Genomic DNA, 23,248 nt, shown 5'->3' with positions numbered 1-23,248 from the left:
TCAAACAAGCTCTAACCAGCTCATGCAGCATGGCAAAAGGGATAGGGATTTTGTTTAAGTCCTGGATTCCCCTGGCTAAGGAAGTGCTTACACCCTAGAGATGATGCTTTTCCCCACCAGAACACTGGTAAGGTCAGCAGCAGCTGATTTGTGCATGATTACAGCAGTGAATTCAGGACTAACTCCACCCACTGAGCACAGGATTCCCAGCTCAGTACCTGCCCAGTGCTGTCTGTTTGGAACAGAGCTTGGCATTCCCAAGAGAGAGCCTTGCTGTGCTGCACACACGATGGAATCCACCTCAGAAACGTTCCCTCCTCACCTCTCCCCAGAAGCAAGGGCTACCAACAGCTTCACCTGCATGTTTGCCTATTTAACACCCACTTTTGGGACAGCAGCAGCATTCCCAGAGGTCTTCCCATCCTCACATTATGCAACTTTAATATCAGTTTAGTGTTGCTTTCTTCTGTGGATTATAAACACAAATCTCCAGACCCAGAATAATGCCCTTCATCCCTCTTAAGATAGAAAAAACAGTCATAACAGGCTTGTTCCCTACCTATTAATCTTCAAGTACCAGCACATACAAAAGGAAAACAAAAAATTGCAGTTCTGAAGTTGTTCCTTTTTGTTAATACTACATATATTATGTAATATATAATAAAAGTCACATTAGTTGGTTGTTATTTTCGCAATCTGTTTGAAATACCACATCCAGCATAAGTTTCAAGAAAACCTACATCAAGCACAGGCTTTTATTAATAATTACTAGACTGTTGGCACAGATCTATTTCTGACTGCGTGCAAAAATAAGCTGGAGTACAAAAGCCATTTAAAAATCCTGGTTCAAACTGAACTTTTACTCATTAATGTCTCTATTTAAGTGTTGTGCTGGAGCACTAAGGACAAAAAGCCAGAATAACAGCACTGAACTGCACCACATCCTCCTGTATCAGCAGTAACAGAACACCTTCACTTGGGAAATATCAAAGCATTACATGTGGTCCCAATAATATCAACACTAAAGAATGCAGAAGTGCTCAAATGAATAAAAAGCCCCCAGTGGAAATCATACATCACTCTAATTTCTGTTCTGAAATCAGTCTCCCACAAAGCCCCACCAATCCTGCACAGAGCTGCTGCAGGACAGTTATTGCGGTTTAATTAAGATGAATTTAGAGTCAAAACAAGTTTGACTTCTCAGTGTGGATGAAAGGCAGATCACTTCTGGTTATGCAAGAAAATGCCTCAAGTGAGTGTTCAAACAACAGCTCCACTTGCCTGTGTTTATAGTACAATCCAATACAACCTTGCAATCCTTCCTGCTTTTAACTGTGCAACAGGGATTTTGGAATTGAGTGTTGCCACAGACACCCATCAGTTCAGCCAACAAAAGCCTGGAACTCTGCAGCAGAGTCAGCCTTGGTGAACTAACACTCCAAAGGACTTGGGAGCATTAATGCAACACCCATCAGAGACAGGAAGAAAGTCCAAGATCACACACTGAGTTTTCCAAGACATCACATGCACTAAAACACTTCTTATTCCAGAGGCACAACTCCAGAACTTCAGTCCTGTTTAAATGCAGGAATAGTATCTGGAAAATGCTTCATAAACATAAAAAGCAGCTTTGTGTCTTCTCTGTACCTAATATTCAAACAACCATTAATATGCCCACTGGTAACGAGACCAGGAATGCAGGAGACCCACAGCAACTCTTCTTTCCCCCATTTAATAGACCTACAAACATGCAAAGTGTGGAACACCTTCAAATTCCAACGAACAAAAGCAGTCCTGTGGCTCCCAGTAAAGCACACAGACACTTCTGGCAGCTTCAGAGGGAGCTGGGAGGAACAATTATTCCTCACTGAATCAATTCATGCAGCACCATAAGCTGCTGTGGGTGCCCCCTCCCTGTGTTTCTGGTATGAGACCAAACTAAAACATGTATTTTAGGGTAATGGCTGTGAGAATTCAACCCTGCCCTGACTCAGTAACCTTAAGTGTCAGTAAGGACATGTGCTCCTCAACGGGAGCTTTTGGATTAAGTCTCAAATCAGACCAAACTGCTCAGCCTGCACTGCTTGAAAGAATCCAGTACCCAAAAGGTGATGAGGATTAAACTCTAATAGACAGTATTTGGTAAATCCTAAATAGTTATTTCCACTGTAAGTTTATCATAGAACAAATTATTTTGTTATAAAAAAATACTATGAGCACTGAAGTGCTCAGAAAAGGAAGCAGATACTTGATAAAGAATTCCAATCCCACTGAGCTACTGCAAATTCACGATGACTGTAAAAACTACCAGATTAAAAAAAAAAATCTACAAGGTCACCCAAGGCAGAAGAAACAGGAGGGTGGGAAACATTTTTTGCACCATTCTATATCCAGAGAGACCTGACCATGGTAAAAAGCTTCTGTGGTTTGTGGCATTTCAGAGCACAGGGACGATCCAGCAGGGTGGGAAGGAGAGGAGCTGTGCCAGGAGGGCACTTCTATTTGTGGCAGAGGTCAGCAACAAAAAACTGTCTTCTGACTTACCGGGCCCATTCCTTGGCTTTTAATCAGAGTAGAGAGTTGTTACAAACTAATTAGTTCATCTATCTAATTTAAACTGCTAAAACCCCCAGAGAACAAGGTTTAATCCCGTTCTTTCCCAGGTCATCATCAACAGTTGAGTAAATTTAATTTACAGATCAATAACTAGCACAATTCACAATTTATACTGTCAGTTTTCAGCAATAAACAAGATAAATAATAATAAAGAAATCACAGATAAGAAATTATTACCTCAAACGTTCACTGTGAAGAGAGATGGTCACATTTACCATTTTATTACCCACACAGGTTATACCTTAGCAATTTTGTTTTCCAGTATGCACTAGTTTTACCTTTAAACAAAAAGTATAACCAAAGCTAAGAAAACTGTGCTTGTTACAGTTGGACCCACAGTGAATTACAGAAATCCCATTTCCTGTCATCTGACTGCTGCTGATTCCCACTGTAAATCACCAGCAGTGGTTAATGTAAAAAAAAATTATTGAGCAGAAAATTTTAAAATATTATTATTATATTTAATATTTTACTATTTAAAATTAACCCTAAAATAGACAAAATCTAAAAAACACAGATTAAAATACATTCATTTCACAACCAAACAGCAACTGGGTATTAAGATTCAGAAATTTGCTCAAGGAACCCAGTTAAAGTCCAAATAAGGAGGGTAATTTTTGCTGGCATTTAGTTTCAATTTCGTGCCATCAGGGCTGTTCTCTGCAAACAATTACAAATTACACCGAGGAAAAGAAAATATTCAGTGTCAGTTGGTACAGAGAGGAACCTTGGACACACCTGACTAATGAAAAACAACGACAGGTGTGATAGTAACTAATAAAAAGAGCTGCTTTCTCCCCTTTTACAAGGCAAAAATGTTAAATTTGTCTGTTCACATACGCACTGAAGTAATTTAAGTCTTGTGCCAGTTAAATCTTAATGAATATTAATTCTTCTTAACTGACACTGATATTAAAAATTACCCCATTCAAATGACATTAGCATTAATTTCCTAATTAGAGCCGATTTCCAAGACAAGCCATCTATATTTAGAATCCTGCCTTTCCACAGACACGGGAAGAACATTTGCTGTCTTGTCTAAAATGTCCTAAGATTCCACATTTTAAGGTGTGGGCCTGACTTGAAATCTCGGATTTTTGGCATAAATTCTGAATGTGGCAATCCACAGAGACCCCTACCTTCCTTTTTTTAATGGATAACTGAGTGATATGTCAAAGTTCAAAAAAAATTCCCCATGGAAAGCGAGTTGCAGGCTGTCAATGCAGGTTGCCACGGCAACGGCCACCATGACTACACAGGCTCTAACCTTGTTTAATGAATAAAGTGGAAAAAATAGCACAGATACTATAATGAAAATCCCTGTACTGTAAATATTCCTGAAAAAAACACCAAATAGAACCAAAAACTACCCTCCTCTACCTCATTTTTTATCATCAGCCCATACCTGGAAAAAAAGCCTTCAGCGTACCATAAAAACTTAATTATTATGTTTTAGGAATGGTGGAACTCTGCTTCTCTTGTGCCTTGAGTATTCTCTGGTTTACACACAGGTAAAACACTGAAAATGGGCTTTTTGTATCAAAGGATAATAAAGGGTGTGACCTGTGTGGAGCAGTAGCAGCAAACAGAATAGGACAATAAAATACAGCAAGGAAAGAGGTAGTGAGGAAAAAGATGGATTCTACCATGGCAGTCTAAAAATAGAACCCCTTCAAACAGAGCATGGGTGGGAGGAGGGATTTTCAGAACCAACAGCTCCATCTAGAGTTAAACGGCAAGGGATGTTAAAGCAAGCTGACAGGTAAAGAAGGTTCTTGAGACTTCTTAAAAACACCTTCCAAAACGTTCTGTAACATCCCAATTGAAATTAAGAATTGGCTCTAAAATACATCATCCGAAACTCACCCGATCTGAGAAAATAAAAGTTCCATTAAAAACAAACCGAAGCAAAAAATGGAAAACACCCATAACATCAAAACATCTTCCTCCATCCCTTGGGCTCCCTGCAGCTCAGTGACATTCCCACTGCGGTCCCAGGTTTGGGGAGGTCAGGACATTTTGCCCAGTTCTCAGTGTGACAAAGATTTTTACCCCCACAGAAGGGATCAGCCTCCCAGCACCACTGCCCAGAAAATTCACCCCCCCCATTCAACACTAATTGGATGGTCCCATCAGCAGCACAACTTCCTGCACGTGCAACACCTTCCAGGCCCCCAAAAGTTCACACTTATTTAAAGTTTCCCACTGATTTTTGCAGAGCCAGGATGCCCCTGCCAAGCTGTTTGCTCCAGAGGAAACTGTTTTGCATTGCACCTTTCAAAGTAATTCATTATAATCATACTTTAAGTCTGTTTGTCCTCCAGTTCCTCCCAAGCTGCATCTTACCCTGCAGCCTGTATGTCCAACATGAAATAAAGAAGCAGCAGCTGAAAACAACTTTTTTATTTGCTCTGAAGGCGTGTTTTAAATGAAAAAGTACCCCAAGAAATAGAAAGAAAACCCTGATTTCCCACACGGTCAATTTTGTGTACTAAATTAACCAGAGGAGTGGCACCAGCACATGGAGTTTACTAAATATTTAGAGGTTATTGAAGAAGTTCTGTCAGAAAATAAATAGAAACTTCCTCTAGGAAATCAACAGATTCCTCAGGGTTTGTAAATATTTTGCAGCCCAAGGTAAGCAACTTCACATTAAAAACACAACACAGAAGGAAGTGACTACAAATCAACACATAAATCTCTTCACTGGAAAGTGTAACACCATTTTCTGTGCAAAGCCACCTTCTCTTTACCCAAGTCCAGCTTTGAAGCAATTCCTGGATGGGAAGGAGTTGGCAGAACGTGCACTGATAATTGTCCATCCAAAGAAGGAAAGTTTTACCCTCTTTCTTTGTTGAGAGAATAAAACCCTGAAGGATTTTTTTATAACTCCCAACAATCTCCCTGTTTACCCTTGCAAAAAGTGATAGTTGGAAGGAACTGAATTGGATTTTGTGTTTTTCCAGGCATCATTTCCTCAGAGTGACTGCTTTAAGCTTCTAGAAATTGGCAATTTAATAGAGAAAAATTGTTACCCATTCTTTTAAAGACACCAAAANTCCAGTTTTGAAGCAATTCCTGGATGGGAAGGAGTTGGCAGAACGTGCACTGATAATTGTCCATCCAAAGAAGGAAAGTTTTACCCTCACTCTTTCTTTGTTGAGAGAATAAAACCCTGAAGGATTTTTTTATAACTCCCAACAATCTCCCTGTGTACCCTTGCAAAAAGTGATAGTTGGAAGGAACTGAATTGGACTTTGTGTTTTTGCAGGCATCATTTCCTCAGAGTGACTGCTTTAAGCTTCTAGAAATTGGCAATTTAATGGAGAAAATTGTTACTCATTCTTTTAAAGACACCAAAATACTTCAAAAATTATTTCCAGATGGTGGAGACTCCAGGCCTTGGCTGAAGTGTGTATTTATGTTATAGATTTTTTAAAATCAGGGAGAAAAACATTTAAACACAGTTCCCATAAAAGTGATTCAAGTACAGGCAGAACAAGCATTTCAAAAAGTTCTTCAGTGTGTTTCTTAAAGGAATTTGATGAGTTAAAACCCCAAATAAAGGCTTTTTCTTCATTTCACAATGAATGAGGATGTTTAGGACATACACTGATTAACTCTGTGACACCAGAAATCAAAACTGGGTGATGATATACACTATTTTTCAAGCTTAAAGAATGTATCTCCTTACCTCCAAAACTGGCTGAAAGCACCTGTAACATCACTGGCACATGAATCCACTGGTCACTTTTTATTAAAAACACTGCTGTAAATGACTTTAGTATGACTAAGGAAAAAAAAGAGACCATAGAAATACTTACATTGCATCGACTTTATCTTCTGGGCCCTGAACTTGGCCTGTCACGGTTCCTTGGCTGGTATTTTTAACCCAGCCAACCACTCCTAATTTCCTGGCTTCTTCTTCTGTGTACTGGTTTGGGAAATAATGAGAGAGGACAATCAGTGCCAGCACAGCACTTTCATTTTTCACAGCTGTCACTGTGGAAAAAGTACTACACTTAATAAAAATCCACGGGTGACCCTCGTGCTCAGGCATTCAGATATTCCTGTCAGCTCTGGAGCTGCAGCAGGAGCAGCCAATTCTCAAAAAAGGAGGAGATTTTGATCCCAAAGAACTCTGCTAATCCCACAGCGTTCCCTTGTACCTACTTCATTCCTTTCCATGGCTCCTATCACTGCTTATTTCCCTATGCAACCACCCCAGTGTTTGAACTCATTAAATTAGCTACACTTACAAATTTCATAGTTCTTTTCCTCCAGTTTCCTTTTAAATCCTTTCCACCTGACTTTCACCCTTTAAATCTTACCCCCAACCGCTGCATTTCTAAACAGCACTACAGGAAATCCAATTATATTGGTTTTCTAGTATTTTTGCCATACCACAACAAATTCTGGTTTCCCAGCCACTCACTCCTTGCAATGAAACCCACGATTTCCAAGTACCCTGTTTCTTGAGGGTTTTTTCTTCTTTTCCATTTTTTTCAAATACATATAAGATATAAACATCATTTGTCTCTGAACACTGAAATGGTAGGGAACAGAAAGCCTCTTCTGCAGAAATCCATTAAGTTTTTGTTCAACATAGGACAACAGAAACAAAGCCATAACACAATTTCATTAATAAATTTATTTGCATTAAAGGTACCTCCTCTTTGTACACTGAAGAGGTATAAGACAACCTGGCCCATGGTTTTTATCTTGCATTACAGAACAACCTGATATCTCCAACAACAAGATGCGACAATTTTCAGTATATTTTGGTGAGAAACAGCCACCAAATGTTTTAGAATGTGCCCCTAGTGCACACTGCATTATCAGCCTCTTGAGACACTTACTCTAGTGTCAAAGCCAAACCTCATGTTAGTATGACTCTACTTCAAAAGAGAAAATATGTTTTGGGGAGATTTAGCCAAGGGGAAAAAAGAAAAGCATTGCTAACTGTAAAGAGTGTTTTTCAAGAGGACTATGAGGCAAAGCAAGCTTAGACTTAGTTTCCTACTTGATAGAATAATTAAGTTCAAGATATATCTACTGTAATCCTCTATTAATTTCTATTTGGCACTATTTCACAATACACAGAATCTATAAATAAAATTTTTTATGTTTAATATTAAGCATTGTCCACTATTTTCAGACCAAAAACTGCTCTTATTTGAAATGTGTCCTATTGTTTCCTGGGTTTCTGTGAAGTGTAAAACCACCTGCTGCATGTTCAGAGCTGGTGGAGACACTTATCTGGGGTGTGAGCCACAGAGTGTTTATTTGTAGCACATTTTTCCAAGGACACACACTAAGTGTCCTTAAATACAGGTACTAAATAACCATTTTTAAAAATTAAACTGGAAATCCTTGTTTCAGGAGCCAATATCAAAAACTTCAGATTTAACCTCTCCAAAGATCAATGCATTGCAACATTTTTTGTTGCTGTTACAAGTAACCCAAACACATTCTTTAGATGCTACACGAACTACACATTAATAAGCTTTTAAAAACCCACTTTAATATAAAACCGTTTTCCTCCTTTTAGATCAACTCGCAGTACTTAACCATCTAACCCAGAACTCAAAGTTCAGGTTGGATATATTTACACTGTACAGACCTGCTGCCGTATTTTTAGCACTGGAAATATTACACTGTAAAGTACAGCTGGTAAATCCAGTATTGCCTTACCATCCTGAAACAAACACCTAGAACAGAAAGAAAATAGGTATTAGGATAATAAAAGTATTAAAGTAATTCAAAAGCATGCCACTTGCAGGAATTTCGCTTGATACAGAAGGGCAGTAAGCTGCATACAAGTCATTTGTGGCGTTTCATCACACTATCATAGTTATTCGTGGTATTTTATCAATTTCAGAACAGTTGCGAAATTAACGTTACGCAAAGTTGTACGGAATTTAGGAACACGCTGGCCTTCGGCAAACGATCGTCTCCATTGATACTTTAATGTTAATGAAAACGCTGCAGTGTGTGAATGGGGGGGGAGGCGGGGGCTTTCCCACACAACCGCGCCGACAAGAAGCCATGAGCGCAAACGCGGTTATTGGGAACTGCTCCGGATAGAACCGCCTGTGCTTTCGGGGGAGCCGAGCTTTAGAGCTGGGGAGCGCTTACAACCTTTTTTTATTTTATTTTATTTTTATTTACTTTTTTATTTTTTTTACCCTTTCCCGTCCCACGGGGACGAGTCGGGGCTGCCGCTCCCGCCTTTCCCCTCACGACGTTCCCGCCTCTCCCCTCAGGGCGCTCGAGCCTCGCGCATGCGCGGTCCCACCGCCGCCTCAGCAGGGAGCCCCTCGCCCCCTCAGCGCACCTCACCTCACCTCAGCCCGCCATTACCTTGCACTCGCCCGAACACTTCGTAATCCACCGACTTGAGCGCGCCGGAGGCTTTGGCCAGGGCGGACATGGCAGCGCCGGAGGAAGAGCGGCTGCGGCGGGTGCCCGGTGCTCCGCGGGCCGGCGGCGCCCGGACGGGAGCGCGCGAGGCTCAACCTTCCCGCGTCAGCGGCCGCCTCACGGGAACGTGAGGGAGGGAGTCAGGGCATCCCCGAACCGAGCCCTGACAGGGAGGGAGACACCGGTCCCTCCGTGAGGGGAGAACACCTAGCAGCGAGGAGTGACAGCGCTCGTCCCGTGAACGGAGGGAGAACACCTCACGGTGACAGCGCTCGTCCCGTGAATGGAGGGAGAACCCTTCACGGGTGACAGCGATCGTCCCGTGAATGGAGGGAGAACACCTCACGGTGACAGCGCTCGTCCTGCGAATGGAGGGAGAACACCTCACGGACCGAGAGCATGAGGGTCCCGGCGCCGCAGCCCTGAGGGGCAGCCACAGCCCCCGAGCGCCCCGTCGGCAGCACAAGCGGCCATAGCGTGTCCTTCAGAGCCCTCACATGTTGTTCTCGCTTCTATTTGAAATTAGAAATACCTTGAGAGAACAGACTTAACATCACCATCTCCAATTCCAGGGCTGCCGCTGCCGCGTATTGACTCACCTGAAGTTACCCCCCTCAAGCATCCAGCGCACAGGTAAACAGTATTAAGCTTTTTCAGGGATTTACAGGAATCATTCAGACAAAGTGTTCACCATACATGGCTGAACCGAGGTAATTTTGCCTGATAATGTGGAAAGTTACATAGTTGAAAGCTAAAACACAGCAAGAAACCCCTGAGTTTATCTTTGGTATCCATCCCCATCAAAGCTGTTCGACAGACTTCCCTCACATCTCCACATGACTTAAGCCTTCAGCCAGAGATTTATCAGCCCATTTCTGTTCCCTGTTCAGTCCTTGTGCTGGGGCAGCAGATCTTTGAGACAGGAAACTCACCTCATGCAAACTATTTACCCAACTTCCAGTTTTCATTAGCAAACCTTTCCAGAAGTGCCACCACGTAATTTCTTTTATCTATATGCCACATGTGCAAAAGCAAAGTCAAAAATGGGCTATTTAGTAAGCTGAGTCTGCAACCAAACACCACAAAGGTTTTTCTCCAGAGTGTTCTATGTCTGCTTGCAGTTTAACTCTTCCCCCCAATATTTGCTTTAAAAAAAAAAAAAAAGTGTTTTCAGGCAGAATTTTACACTAGAAACAGCATTTAACCAACCTGAGAAGAAAAACTCAACCCTCTCTTACTCAGCAGGTAAAGGCAAGTTAACTGTGACTTTACAAATCAAAATAATTTTATTTGCTTTCCCCATTAAGCAACTCCCTTCCACATACAACTTTTTGTCCTACACCAATGCAGCAGAGCCCAAACTGTTCACAGGTTTGGATCTCAACACTAGAGGGAGGTTCTAGGATCCCTAATTTAATAACCCATACTTCAGCTTCAGCATTGCCACGTTATTCCCACATCAGAAGAAAACATTGATTTCCAACACGAAACAAAGCAGTAGAAACTGAAAACAACTTATTTGCTCTGAGTGTTTTTAAACGAAAGAGTATCTCAGCAAATGGAAACCAAACTCTGATTTCCCACACAGTCAATTTTGTGTAATAAATTAACCAGAGGAGTGGCACCAGCACATGGAGTCTATTAAATATTTAGAGGTTATTGAAATTCTTTCAGAAAATAGAAACTTCCTCTGGGAAAACAACAGATTCCTCAGGGTTTGTAAATATTTTGCAGCCCAAGGTAAGCAACTTCACATTAAAAACACAACACAGAAGAAAGTGACTACAAATCATATATAAATCCCTTTACTGGAAAGTGTAACACCATTTTCTGTGCAAAGCCACCTTCTCTTTACCCAAGTCCAGCTTTGAAGCAAGTCCTGGATAGGAAGGAGTTGGCAGAACATGCACTAATAATTGTCCATCCACAAAAGGAAAGTTTTACCCTCACTCTTTATTGAGAGAACAAAACCCTGAAGGATTTTTTTATAACTCCCAACAATCTCCCTGTTTACCCTTGCAAAAAGTCATAGTTGGAAGCAACTGAATTGAGGTTTGTATTTTTTCCAGGCATCATTTCCTCAGAGAAACATCATTTAACCACCCTGAGAAGATGAACTCAACCTTCTCCTACCCAGCAGTAAAGGCAAGTTAACTGCAAACTTCACAATAAAAATAAAAATAATAATTTTATTTGCTTTCCCCATTAAGCAATTCCCTTCCACATACAAATTTCTGTCCTTCAGCAATGCAGCAGAACCCAAACTGTTCACAGGTTTGGATCTCAACACTAGAGGGAGGTTAAAAATACATAAAGCCCTAGAGGAATAATAAAATTACTTTTTCAAGACACACCAGTTAACTAGATAAACAACCAACTAGATAAACAACCACACAATTCAGCACAGAACACAAACATTCACATAAATCAGAAAACTTCCAGTATCACAGCAAGTAGGAACACAACACACCAAGTTTTATCATTAACTATATGACACATTAAACCCCTGCCTTTTACAGGGGCCATACATTTCATCATCATCATCATCACATTTCACTACTGTGGAATCAGCACCATTTTGTTTTGGAAGAGGAGGATTCGACAGAAAGAAGAACAGGACACAGGACAAATGGAAAATGCTTTGTAATTTGCTGCCATCTGGCAGCAGTGAAGAGCAAGACAGGTAAAAAAAATAGATTTACAATAGCAGCCTAATTACACCACAAAGCCACACTCCACACACTGTCCTGTTTCAGAAAAGTCAGTTTAAGAGATTTTTTTATTTGGCATAGGAACATCTCACCACCTTTCCCCCAGACAAGCTCACGTCTCTCGTTATTTCATGGCAAGTAGCAGGGCCTGAAGAGCTCCAAAAGATGAGACATTTAAACATTTCATATTTTACAGCCAAAATAATCAATATTAGAAATCAAACACAATTCAAATGCCTTAATTAACATGAAAGCTTTAGCACACACTACCAAGAAACACAGTCTGCATGAAGCTTTGAATTCCCTTCCCACTTCCAGGTGTTTATTCTAAAGTGGCAACACTGGCCTAAGGAGGATCAGTTGGTTGCAATTCCTAAAGCTACTGCCAACTGTAAGAGAGTCCTAAACAGCTCCAGCTGTTGAGGCACAGGACACGCTCTGATTATACTGCAGAGGAATGCAAACAATTATGAACCTGCAACAAACAAGTTGTATTTTTGGATGGACAGAATTTGTGCTGTAACAACACACAGAGATACAACCCCAGAGTCTCAGAGTGCTGCCAACTTCCCTGTTGCCACATGCTGGACTCAGTTTGCTACTCAGTAAATCAGGGTAACCTGTTTGTTACTAAAGCAAAGCAGCAACAGTCACAACCAATCTGAGTGAGAAATTCCAGGCTGCAGTGAATTCCAGCAACACCGTGGTGCGAATTTGCCCAGGCCTCTGCTACACTCACAAAAATTACTTCTTTAAGATTCCTCTCTCATTTCACCTCAGCAATTTCACTTTTTCTGTTCTGATCACTTAGTAATTCAGGTCTGGGCTAACCAGCTTTTACTCTTCTGCCTCCTGCAGAAGACACTGCTTTGTATTCTCACCTCTGACACACAGATTGACTTTCACTCCCAGCACAGTGTTATCAAGGAACAACGACTGCTACAACCTCAGCTCATACACAAGGGTTCCTCTGTTCTGGGAGCTGCCTAGAACAGGCATTTCCCTGGCAAGTTTTTTTACAATTGGGAAAACTCAACTATAGGCAGGGGTAATTTCACTACTAAGCACTCTGCTCCTCCTCTGAGCATTAAACCTTTAAAAAATTCCTTCCAAAACTCCCTCCAAGCACAGAAATATTTTCCCACAATGCTGTTTTCAGCCATTGCATAAAAAAAGGACACAACAAGAAATATTATTATTGGAAAACACCATAAACTTCTAATAGTGCCATTGCAGCCAAACATTAGGGAACACCACAAACACAGCAATGCAAGGAGCAACCTCAGCACAGCAGTAAAAACAGTCTCACAGTACCTGGGCAGATAGAGCCAGGGGGTGGCAGCAGAATCCCTCCAGGAGCAGAAGGCTGGGCTGGAAACACAGCTACAACTTACAGGTAAGGTCCATCCAAAAGGAAAAGCTGAAACCAGCAGCTAACACAAGCCTGCCTGTGACTTGTAAGGAACAGCTCTGCTCAGCCCTGAGCTTAAATACAGCTCCTGCACCAAGGGGCAGAGGGGGTGTGGTCGGGCCCCAGGTGAGCATAGTTGGGTCCAGGTGAGGCTGGTTGGGTCCAGGTGAGGCTGGTTGGGGAGATCAGACCTATCGTTGCCCTTGACACTGGCCACTACCAGTAAAAAAATAATTTGATAAAAGAATCTGCCCATGATGGCATTCCTGCTCTCCTGCTGCCTTTTAGTGTGAGAGTCTCTTGATTTATCTTTAGCTGTGCAACTCTTGTGTATCTGAACAAAACTCTACACCCAGTTCACTTGCAAATGGTCCCCGTGTGATTTTGGTGAGTGTTTTCCCAAAGGACACCAAGGCCTCTGAATAAAAGAAGCCACTGCTGCCCTTGCCAGGTTTTTGCTGTTACTTAGGGAGCATGGAATACCTGGAAAGAAGGTTAGAACCTATGCAAGCTTAGTTTGGCCTTTTCACCTTCTTTTTTTTCTACCTCTTTTTTGCAAACTGTATTGTTTTCTTTCCTTGAAGGTAGTGCACTCCCCTTCTTTGGTGTTTTCTTTTTCAAGCAAAATCATAAACTTCTTCCCTTCCTCTTTTCCTTGTTCCCATATGGTGTTTTCCTCTCCTAAGCTGCATTTTCTCCCATAACTTTATTTCTGAATGAAAGTTAATAGGATTGCTGACTCTGATTCAAAGCTGCACAAGCTTCTTCGGGGCCTTTTTCGCAGTCCTTATTTACGTCACATCTAAATACACTGAAAACCCTTTGAAGGCTTAACCTCCCAATTATTTTTCCTGCAGTTCACTGCTTATCAGTAACTTTCTTCTTTCCAGCACTAAAGATAAGGTTTGGAAGCCTGAAGTGCCAGGCAAACTCACAGAGGGCTTCTCAGAGAGCTTCAGTCTGCCTTCTTCAGTCTAAGATATAAAACAAGGGTTTGTTGTAGGATTGCTGAATAGAAACGTTATGACTGTGCAGAAACAAACACAAAATGACTTTTGCTCCATAAGCTTTAGCACCAGACAAGGGAGTGTTCCTGGTGCTGCAAGGGACCCCTGTAAGGGGTCTGCCAGCACTGCTGCCAACAGCCATGAGCCAGCTCACCTAGAGGGAATTAAAAACCAAGTGGAATGGATGTAGAAGCGTCAGCTCAAGTCAGGCTTGAGGCTTTATATTCATATACCACAGAGAGTCTGAGCACTGTGTAGGAAAAAGGGGTCTATTAAAAGAAAGCAGAAAGCATCTGGACCTAAGTTAATAAGCCACAAAACAAAGTAGTGCCTGGTGAAAATGAAATCTCATGTTAAAGCAGAACAACACAGGAGGGAATTGTGTTCTTTACCTGTAGGATAAATGAAAACTTACTCTGTGTGGCAGAACTGCGAAAATTTAAATTCAGGCACGTAAATTTCATAAAACCTTTGAGGAGGATCTACCTGGTTACTTATGTTTCAATTATTGCTGTGTGGCCTGAAGAAAAACGTCAAAGGAAAGGTCGAAAGAAATACTCTGTTTGGTTTCGAAAGAGGATCCGATTGCCTTCTGGACAAATAAAAAACAACAATGGGGCAGTAATAGTGGGCAGGCAGCAAACAACAATTGCTGCAATGCTGGCTTGGTGGTTGAGTGATTGATGAGTCCCCAGGTGAATCTCCAGTGTGCCCAGAGCAGAGGGAGGTGACCTGCTTGCAACACTTGTCTCGTGATCCGTTTGTGAGACAAGCTCCCGAGGCAGGAACCCGATCCGTGTGGGAGGACCCCCACCTGTGCAGCCCACTTAGGCAAGCGCAGGGGGAGAGTCCTGCCCACACAGATCAGGTGGCAGGGCTGCAGCCAAACTTTGTGTGCAGGGACCTAAATTTGTCCCTCTCGTGCTCCAAAATCCTGGACTGGTTACGTAAAGTAACCCGAGTTCTCCAGTGAGGGATACAAAATTGTGAGCCCCTTGTTTTCCTGTGGCCAGACCATGTGGTATAGATTTTGTGTTAGTTTGGGTTTATTTTTGTGTTATACCCTGATCCTGTCTAGGGCATGAAGTCCTGTCAACTGCCTGTTTCTCTGAAAGGAGCTTTTATTTTTTAAGTTAGAGTAGCAATGCCCAAAGTTCTTTTGCTTGTGACCCTATTCACAGCTCAATAATTTTGTTTGACATCTTCTAAATATATGAATATTTGATGAAACTAAACTTCTGTTCACTTTTCAACGTTTTTATCATTGCCTTGTCAAAGTCCTTGGTTTGTTTAACATTTTTTCACACTCCTCTAAGGCAACAAACCCTAAACCTCCACCAACAAAAGCATGTGAAAACAAAGTGCAGATTTTTTCAGTCTAAATTAAGCTTTTAAAAGTGTTTTCACTGATGCATAAAAAGAGACTCCTTAGGTAAGTAGTAAAATTTTAATCTGAAATCATAATAAGGAGCTGAACCACTAGGTAAAAATAAATACTTACTATGAGGAAACCAACCCTGGAAGGTTGCATCATCATTTGTAAGTTCTCTTAAACCATAAAGTGCTGGTAATTAAAACATGAGCATGTGAATTGATGTGTCCTATGGCAAAAGGAATTCACATCAAACAGAAATGTCACTGATAAATTATTGAGTCCTAGAGCATGAGAAGCAGGTGTAACTTGAGGGTAAATCTGTCAGTCCTCTGCTGGCATAAAGGGTCAAGTCAGTCTTGGTTTGGTGATTAAATCTAAACACAGACCTGCCTACTGTAATGCCTCCATTTAAATTATTTCATTTTAAAGGATTTAAATTTAATGGGGATAATGGCATTACAGAGGGTAAGTATATCTTATTATTTTATGTAAAGCCAACTTTATAAGCAATTTGTGAACAAAGGGACAATTAAACCCTAATAATACTTTGATTCTGTGAATCCAAGACCTGAGTGTTTTATATAAATTAGATTCTGAACTAACAAACAGGTAGAAGTAATTTTATTCAGGGAAAGTTTATTCTGTGTGCAAACAACGTTAAAATTCCCTCTTACATTTAGAAGGAGAACATTCAAAGCCTTAATCACCTGGTTTGATAGGAAAGCAGGAGAATCATCTGACATTTGATTTATGCAACACCCATTCACAGGAAACTCATTAAAATTTGAGGGGCACATTGAGGTGCTGCTGAAACTTATATTTTCCCCCCTTGCACAACATTCTGAGGACGAGATGTGGTCATTTAAGGCAGTGAGTTCTTTACTCCCCTTGAAATGTAGGAAATGTAAGCATCACCCTTTCCACAGCTGCCAGAACAACACTGTCAGATACGGGGAGGATTTAGGGCTCTACAAAAGATCTAAGAATGCACAAAAGAGCGTGGGCTGGTAAAGGAATGGTTTCTCAGGGAGGTGGGTTGACAGCTATTGCATTCTGCTGCTCTGTGAAACCACTTGATTCATTCTCCTTAACTGCATCAGACCTTTATTTCTTCTCACAAGCGACAAAGAGAAACCCTAATTAGTATTTTGGGGTCTTGAACTGTATCACTGCAGCCTGTGCCATCAGGGAAAGTCTCACTGAACTGACTGCTACTCCAATACTTGGAACTGGATAACTTCAAAGGCTTAAGTGACAATTTGTGTTGAACTGGACAAAATGAGCTCTCTGCTGTTATTACAGGATCTCAGATGGTCCATAATTCCCTGGTGCAGGACCTGGCACCAGGAAGAGGACACAGGGAAGAATCACAGTTCTTCCCTGAAGAAGCGTTGTTTGCACACTCATTGTGTTCACCTTCCCACATCATTCTCCGAGTCTGAATCTGCTGATGAACTCCAGCCAAAGGTATGTTCTAAAGACATTAACTTGTGATGAATTTGGTGAAAATCAGCATCTGGACAAAGGAAGATTCTCTTGACTGTGGTTTTTGTGGACGACACAGGTCTATGTAATCATGGATGGCAAAGAGGCCTCGTTATTTCTCCCATAGGAAAACTCATGGCATCAAAAAAAAAATAAAAATCACCAGATAAAAATTTTATGACAATCAAAGGGGAACAACTTTTCCCGCTGTGCATGAATCAGAAATTGTGGCTGCAGAACACGATGCCAGAACATAATGAGCTTAAAAAGCAGATGAATGAGGGGTTGGAAAACCAATTTAGCACCATTAAGCACAACGAAATAGCCCGTGACTCAGGATGTCTGCCTGTGAACTGAAGCAAAGGGAGAACATGCAGGGGGGAAGTGAGATTGTGTGCACAGCCAGTTCTTAAATCTTTAGTTCTCAGTTTTAGTCTTGTCACAGGAAAATGTTCTCGCACATTTCCGCAGCAAAGGCCGAGGCCAGTCTGAAAGAAACTGAAAGCTGTCCTGGAGAAAATAAACATTTCCAGGGGCTGGAGAGAGAAAAAGGCACAGAGCCCAGGAGCCCAGAGAGAAAATAGAATATCTAAGTGAATATTCAAGTTTTAAAAAATCCCAGTGAGGCAGCCAAGAGGAAATACTAAACAAAGCCACCCTGATGGGACCTGCTGCTCCCTGAGAAGCTCCTGGAGAGCTGGTGGACGCCACCATACCTTCTGTGCAGAGGTGTGGTGGCATTAGGTTGTTTGCTGGGGATATCTGGGGATAACCAGAGTGACTCTGACCCAGTTTCTTCTAATTTCAGAGCCTGTCAAGCCTCCTGCTAATACCATTCCAGAAAGGCTGATGGCTCCATCTTTCCCGGGCGGAGGGAGCTGGAATCTCCAAGGACAACCGCTTCCCCCGCTCTGTCTCTGGGTAAGCAGATTAATTCAGAGCACGGTTACAGGATCTGAGCGTGCATTTGGCAAAGCCAGGCAAGCATGAATCAGGTTCTGCATCCGTCCCTTGCAGTGCTACTGAGCAGGAAAACACGTGGGGGTTGGAGATAGTGGTATCACATCAACGGCTGACGCCCACTGGATTGTCCTGCAGAGCCCTCTCTGCAGATTACAAGCTGGTTTTTTCTGCTCTTTTTGTTCCAGGCAGATTGTCTTTCTCACTCGAATTTTTAAACCCCCTTAGTTCTTTCCCCCAGTTCTTGGTACTTTGCCCAGCAGAAGGGCAGCTGATGGCTTTGGACTGAACCCAGCTTTGGACTAAAACAGTTTTCCTCTGGGCTTGGCCTCAAAGTAACAACATACAGACGTGGCAAAACAGACTCTTCCCTCTCCCTAGGGTGTCTCTGAATTTACAGGCCTACAGTGTTCTTTAATTGGAACATTCCTTCTACCCTAAACAGCCTTTCTGACAGTTATATTTCCGAGGCTGTTAATTTACAGTCATTGTTTCACCGTGAGCTCTTCTTAATGGGACACCTGAGACAACAATAAACCAATTTAGAGTTCCTTGAATCTCAGCGTTAGTCAGCAGGACTGGCATTGCCATAATCATGCTGCTGACACAATTACAGTTATTATCCCCACATTACTGGGGCGTGGGCATAAACAACATGCCACCTTAGCCCAAATGAATCCTAGACAGCTCTGAGTTTGCTCCATGTGATCCTCTCAGAGGGTTGTTAATCTGCTGGGTGTCTCTCCACAACATCCTGGGAGAGAAGCTGCTGCTTTAGAAATGTGCCAGGAAGTCTCCTGTGCAGATTCCATGCATGAAACCCGGAGCAAAGGGTAAGTAATTCTTGGGCAGGAGAGAAAGGACTGATTGCTTAAGGGAATGTTTAAGTGAGCTTGCTCCTCTTCCAGAATTCATAAATATTTAAATACTTCTGATCCACACGTCCAAACAGTGAACACTCAATCCACCCAAAGAATCAAAGCCTGAACAACCACGGGAGCCAAGGCCGTGATAAACACAGCAGTTATTTGTGCTGAGTGCTGCTTGAAACAAGGCTGGAAACCTGAGCAAAGGTTTTTGGCTGTTATTTGATTTATCCTGGCTTGGGAGAACAACTATTATATGGTTTTTTTTTCCCTTTAATAGCCATTGCCAGTGTCTCCTCTTGATGATGAATAGACAAACCGGAGGACTGGGAACTGCAGGTGAAGCTGCAACAGACACACTGGCCACTGAAAAAACAATAAATAGGATCAGCTACCCAAGCACTCGGGTAAAGTGTGTCACAATCCTGCTCTGGCAAACACAGGCAGCTGTTTGGAACACCCCAGTCCACAACGAGCACTTTCTGTGTGAGTGACTGCAGGCTGCCAAGGGACTGTGCTTCCTTGATTTTCCTAGAACAGCAGAATCCCTGGGATTGACCTTTGGGAGTTCACTGTCATCACATGCTCCTCTGCAGCTGGTTTCTGTTTGGTAAGACAGCGAGACGCAAAAATCCATCTCAGTGGCTCAAAAGGAAAAGGGAAAAAAAAAAAAAGTAATGCCTCTTTCCCCAAAGTTGGCTGCATTTCTGTCACGTCCAGGGAATTATTATGTATTTCAAATGGCTGTGAGTAACTTGGAAGGAGCCTCTCATAATGAGGCTCAAGCCTCTTGCTTTTTCTCCCTGCAGGCACAATAGTTTCCAGGGATATCTTTGGGACTTTCAGACATGTGGAGGAAACAGACTGTCAAAGGCAGATTCTCTTGTGTGGATTTGAGACAATTTTGCTTTCCAAATCTTGGGCAGTAAGGCACCTAAAGAGAACCAATCCAGGAAGTGGAGAGGGAAAACAAGCTTTGCTGTAAATTCATTTATTTCACCAAGGAGGATTTAGGTCCTGTTTTTGTACAAGCAGTGACTGTCCATCGTAAGAACAGTAACCCACTAACTTCAGTTGGGAAAGAGTGGAGGCCAAACAGTATCTTGTGAGTGGATATAACTGAGGGTGGATGAACCACTGGGAATGTAAAGTGCAGGATAACAATGTTGCACGTATTTGGTCAGCCTTGTCTATGCAGTAAAGTTTTACAAATCGTGTAGGTGCCCATAATGACACTTTAACCCCTTCCTAAGTGCCTCTTATTTCTGCTCAGCAGAGGCTGAACTGAGAAATGTTCCACTTGTATTGGAACATGTAGATTTAACCAGGCGTTACAGAAACAGCCCAGTGTTCAGCCTGTGTGCTGTAGGTGACACTGAACCCACCTCCCCATCCAACTTGAAACAAGTCATAGAGCATTTTGGCAGCCTCATTTTAGGGACCTAAAATTAGTTCCTCTGAATCACGCTTTAGAAGAGCCTATTTCTGTCCCATACTACACAGGAAGCCCAAGTTCCTTGGCATCTCGTTCAGATGCTGAAATCATTCTTGTCCTCATCCTGCAAACAGACAAATTCTCTGTAAAATAGAACTTTATGTAATGGGCATGTTTCTAAGTTGTCCCTTTGGCACCTTTCAGTGCCAGCTTCGGATGACTGACCGATTCAGGAACACTGGGATGAGGGAAAGGGATCCTCATCAGAAAAGCAAATTATTCCTCTTTATTTGTATCATGGGGATTTGTGAGATATGAGGGGGTCACAGACCAGGACAGGTAGGATACAGGTAACATGAAGCTCCTGTTGGACTGGCTATTCTTTCCCAAACTGTAACATCACAGAATGGCTTGGGTTGGAAGGTGTAGAGTATTTGCAGGAAAATGGACACTGTTTGAACAATCCATATTTTTGAGAAGCACTAGGCCTGCTTCACATAAATTTGAAAGCTGCAAACTGTGTGAAAACTCGGTGTGTTTATACTTACAAACTGTGAAACTATGCAACGTTTATACTTGTTAGCTGGGTGAATACTGCATGTTTATAGTTAAGGTACGAGAAAATCACTTGTTTCTAGTTGAAAGTTGTGGGAAAACTAGAGATAAAGGGACACCTGCAAAACCCCGGGAAAATCCCCAAAGGCGGACCCACAGGAGGGACTTTGGGTGGCAAAAATGATCTCAGGCCGCGTGGACAGAGCTTCAGAACCAATAAACCGAAGGCGTGAGACGCGTGCACAGACCGAGCTACCCAATCACCTTCTTGTAAGCACGTACCCGGAAGAAAACGAAACCGTATAAAAGTTAACTCATTTAAATAATAAATTGGACATCGCTTTGATCGCATTGATCGTCTGCGCGTCGTTCCCGAACTCCTGCCGTCCATAGGTGGCGTTCGAAGGGAGACAGGGACCCTTCAGAGTGCCCTGTTCCCCGAGGACAGTGTCGGCAACGGGAAGAGGGGGCAGGAAACCGGGAAAGAGCTCGAGCCACAGTCGACTTGGAATCTCACCCTAATCAGGTGAGCGGCTGGGGAGGAGACGGGGCCAGCACTGAGCAAGGAGGAAGAAGCGGTGCTTAAACTCCTCCAACATATTCTCTCCGAGAGAGGGTTATCCTATGATGCAGGTAGCCTCAAAGGGCTGTTAAATTGGGCCCGAGATAAGCGGTGTATCCCCACAGTAAATGCTGCCTTCGAAGTCTCGGTACGGGAAAATATAGGGAAGCAGCTGTGGGAAGAGATCACCAAAGGATCTCAGGACGCAGTTCGCTACCCAGCATTGTGGCGACTGTTAACCGATACGCTGCAATCCGTGAGAACTGAGAGGCAAGTTACCGCCTCAGCCTATGCTGCATTAGCGAGCAGCGAAACTGAAAGCAAAGAGGGCGGGTCGGCTTCTCAGTTTTTATTCACCATTCCACAGATCCCGCTGCCGGCCAGCTCCAAACCGCAGGCTCCTGCCCGACCGTCAGCCAGCGGCCCCAGCGGTCCGTCCTCAGCCCCGGAGAGCTCCAGCTCCGTGCAGGACGCCGGGGAGCCCACTGCCAGCAGCGCCTCCACCCGCGGCGAGCCCGGCCACGCTGGCTCTGCTCTGCCGGAGCTGCAGCGCCGCCAGCGCCATCGCCCCCCCCACCGCGGGTCCCCGGTCCGGGAGAGCCCCCCCAGCCCCGCCTCGGCCAGGAGCCTCCGCCGCTTCTCCCGCCGCGCCCTCCGAGGCTGCTGCCGCGCCGCCGCCTGGAGCCGTGCCCTGTCCCGCCGCCCCCCCACCGCCGAGCGCCGCCGGCCCGGCCAGCGCTGCGCGTCTGCCGCCGCTGCCCCGACCGCGACCGCCGCTCGCTCCGCCGCTGCCGCGACTGCGCCTGCGCCCGCCGCCGTGACCCGCGCTGAGCGGCCGCCGTCGCGCCCTGCTACGTCATCGCCGCGCGACGCCGACCCCGACCCGCCGGGAGCCGCGGCAGCTTCCGCCCCCCCGGCGAGCCCGGCGGGACGGCCTCGGCAAGGGAGAACGGGGGGCGGGAGGAATCGCGGACCTGCCCGCACCGCCATGCCGCTCTGTCCCCGGCTGCCGCCGTCTGCGCCTTCGTCTCCGGATTCCGAAGAATCCGATTTCGAGGGCAGACAGAGGGGTTCAAAGGACGAGGCGCAGCTGCAAGAACTGCTGCGGAGATTGAAAGCTTTGGAGGCATCTGTGGCAGAAAAAGAGCAGAGGCGGCAAGAGCCCTCTGCACCCCCTCTGCCACTGCCGGTTCCCCCTATCGCTTCTCAGGCGCAGGCTCCCCCAAACCCTTTTCTGTCCATTCCGCCACCTCCGCAAAACCCATTCATGGAGGGGGGAGAGGGTGAGACCGCGCTGGGAGGATCCATAAATCTGCCCTTTGGGAATTCAGGGGCTGGCGCGAGTGGGGAGAGTCCGGTGCAGAGATGGGAGAGAATTCTGCGAGATGCTATGATGGAGGGAGAGTTTTTGTTAACTCCTAACGTACTTTCAGTTTTTCTAGGTGGGGGGGGGAACAGGAGATATCAGGCTTTAGAGTGGATGCTAAAAGAAGCTAAGGCTGCGATAACTCAGTATGGGTTAAAATCGGGTTATACTGCATCCGTGTTACAGCATTTGTTTTCTTCTACGTTGATAACACCCTGTGACACAAAAATGATCGTTAGCACGTTGCTCTCTCCCCACCAGAAGTTCGAGTTTTATCAGAAATGGCAGGCAGGGTGTGATGCAGCAGCTGGGACCCCCAGACAACAGGGGAATCCTCTCTTTGGGGTAACAACTCAAATGCTTATGGGAACGGGTCCTTTTGCATGGGCAGACTCGCAGGTACAACTTGTCAACGAAGTATTGCAGCTCAGCCAGGAGCTGGCACAAAAAGCAATACAGGCAGTGCTTGATGATAA

The 23,248-nt window shown here is 43.8% G+C and overlaps 1 protein-coding gene and 1 long non-coding RNA gene across 3 annotated transcripts in view; one reads left to right on the top strand and one right to left on the bottom strand.

Moving 5' to 3' along the window:
- ACYP2 (acylphosphatase 2) overlaps positions 1–9,130 on the bottom strand; it is a 32,714-nt gene extending 23,584 nt beyond the window's left edge. Inside the window, exons 1-3 of the mRNA XM_017821846.1 lie at positions 8,980–9,130; positions 8,311–8,327; positions 6,441–6,550 (exon numbers count right to left, since the gene is read on the bottom strand). Of these exons, the coding sequence (XP_017677335.1) occupies positions 6,441–6,550; positions 8,311–8,327; positions 8,980–9,049 (197 nt within the window). The 5' untranslated portion in view covers positions 9,050–9,130. The remainder of the gene's footprint in view (positions 1–6,440; positions 6,551–8,310; positions 8,328–8,979) is intronic.
- Positions 9,131–13,776: 4,646 nt separating this feature from the next.
- Positions 13,777–21,900, top strand: LOC108500690. Of its 2 annotated transcripts, XR_001875963.1 has the most exons (4): positions 13,777–17,757; positions 17,837–17,949; positions 19,135–21,370; positions 21,774–21,900. It is a non-coding gene; the product is annotated as an uncharacterized LOC108500690 (long non-coding RNA). The 2 variants fall into 2 exon arrangements; XR_001875962.1 differs by lacking the exon at positions 21,774–21,900 and having other exon boundaries at positions 19,135–21,556.
- Positions 21,901–23,248: the final 1,348 nt, after the last annotated feature.

This window comes from Lepidothrix coronata, unplaced genomic scaffold, assembly GCF_001604755.1.
Source record: "Lepidothrix coronata isolate B3197 unplaced genomic scaffold, Lepidothrix_coronata-1.0 Scaffold92, whole genome shotgun sequence".
NCBI classification, from domain to species: domain Eukaryota; kingdom Metazoa; phylum Chordata; class Aves; order Passeriformes; family Pipridae; genus Lepidothrix; species Lepidothrix coronata.
Note: the sequence above shows the minus strand (reverse complement) of the source record. Positions and strands in the feature narration are given on the sequence as shown.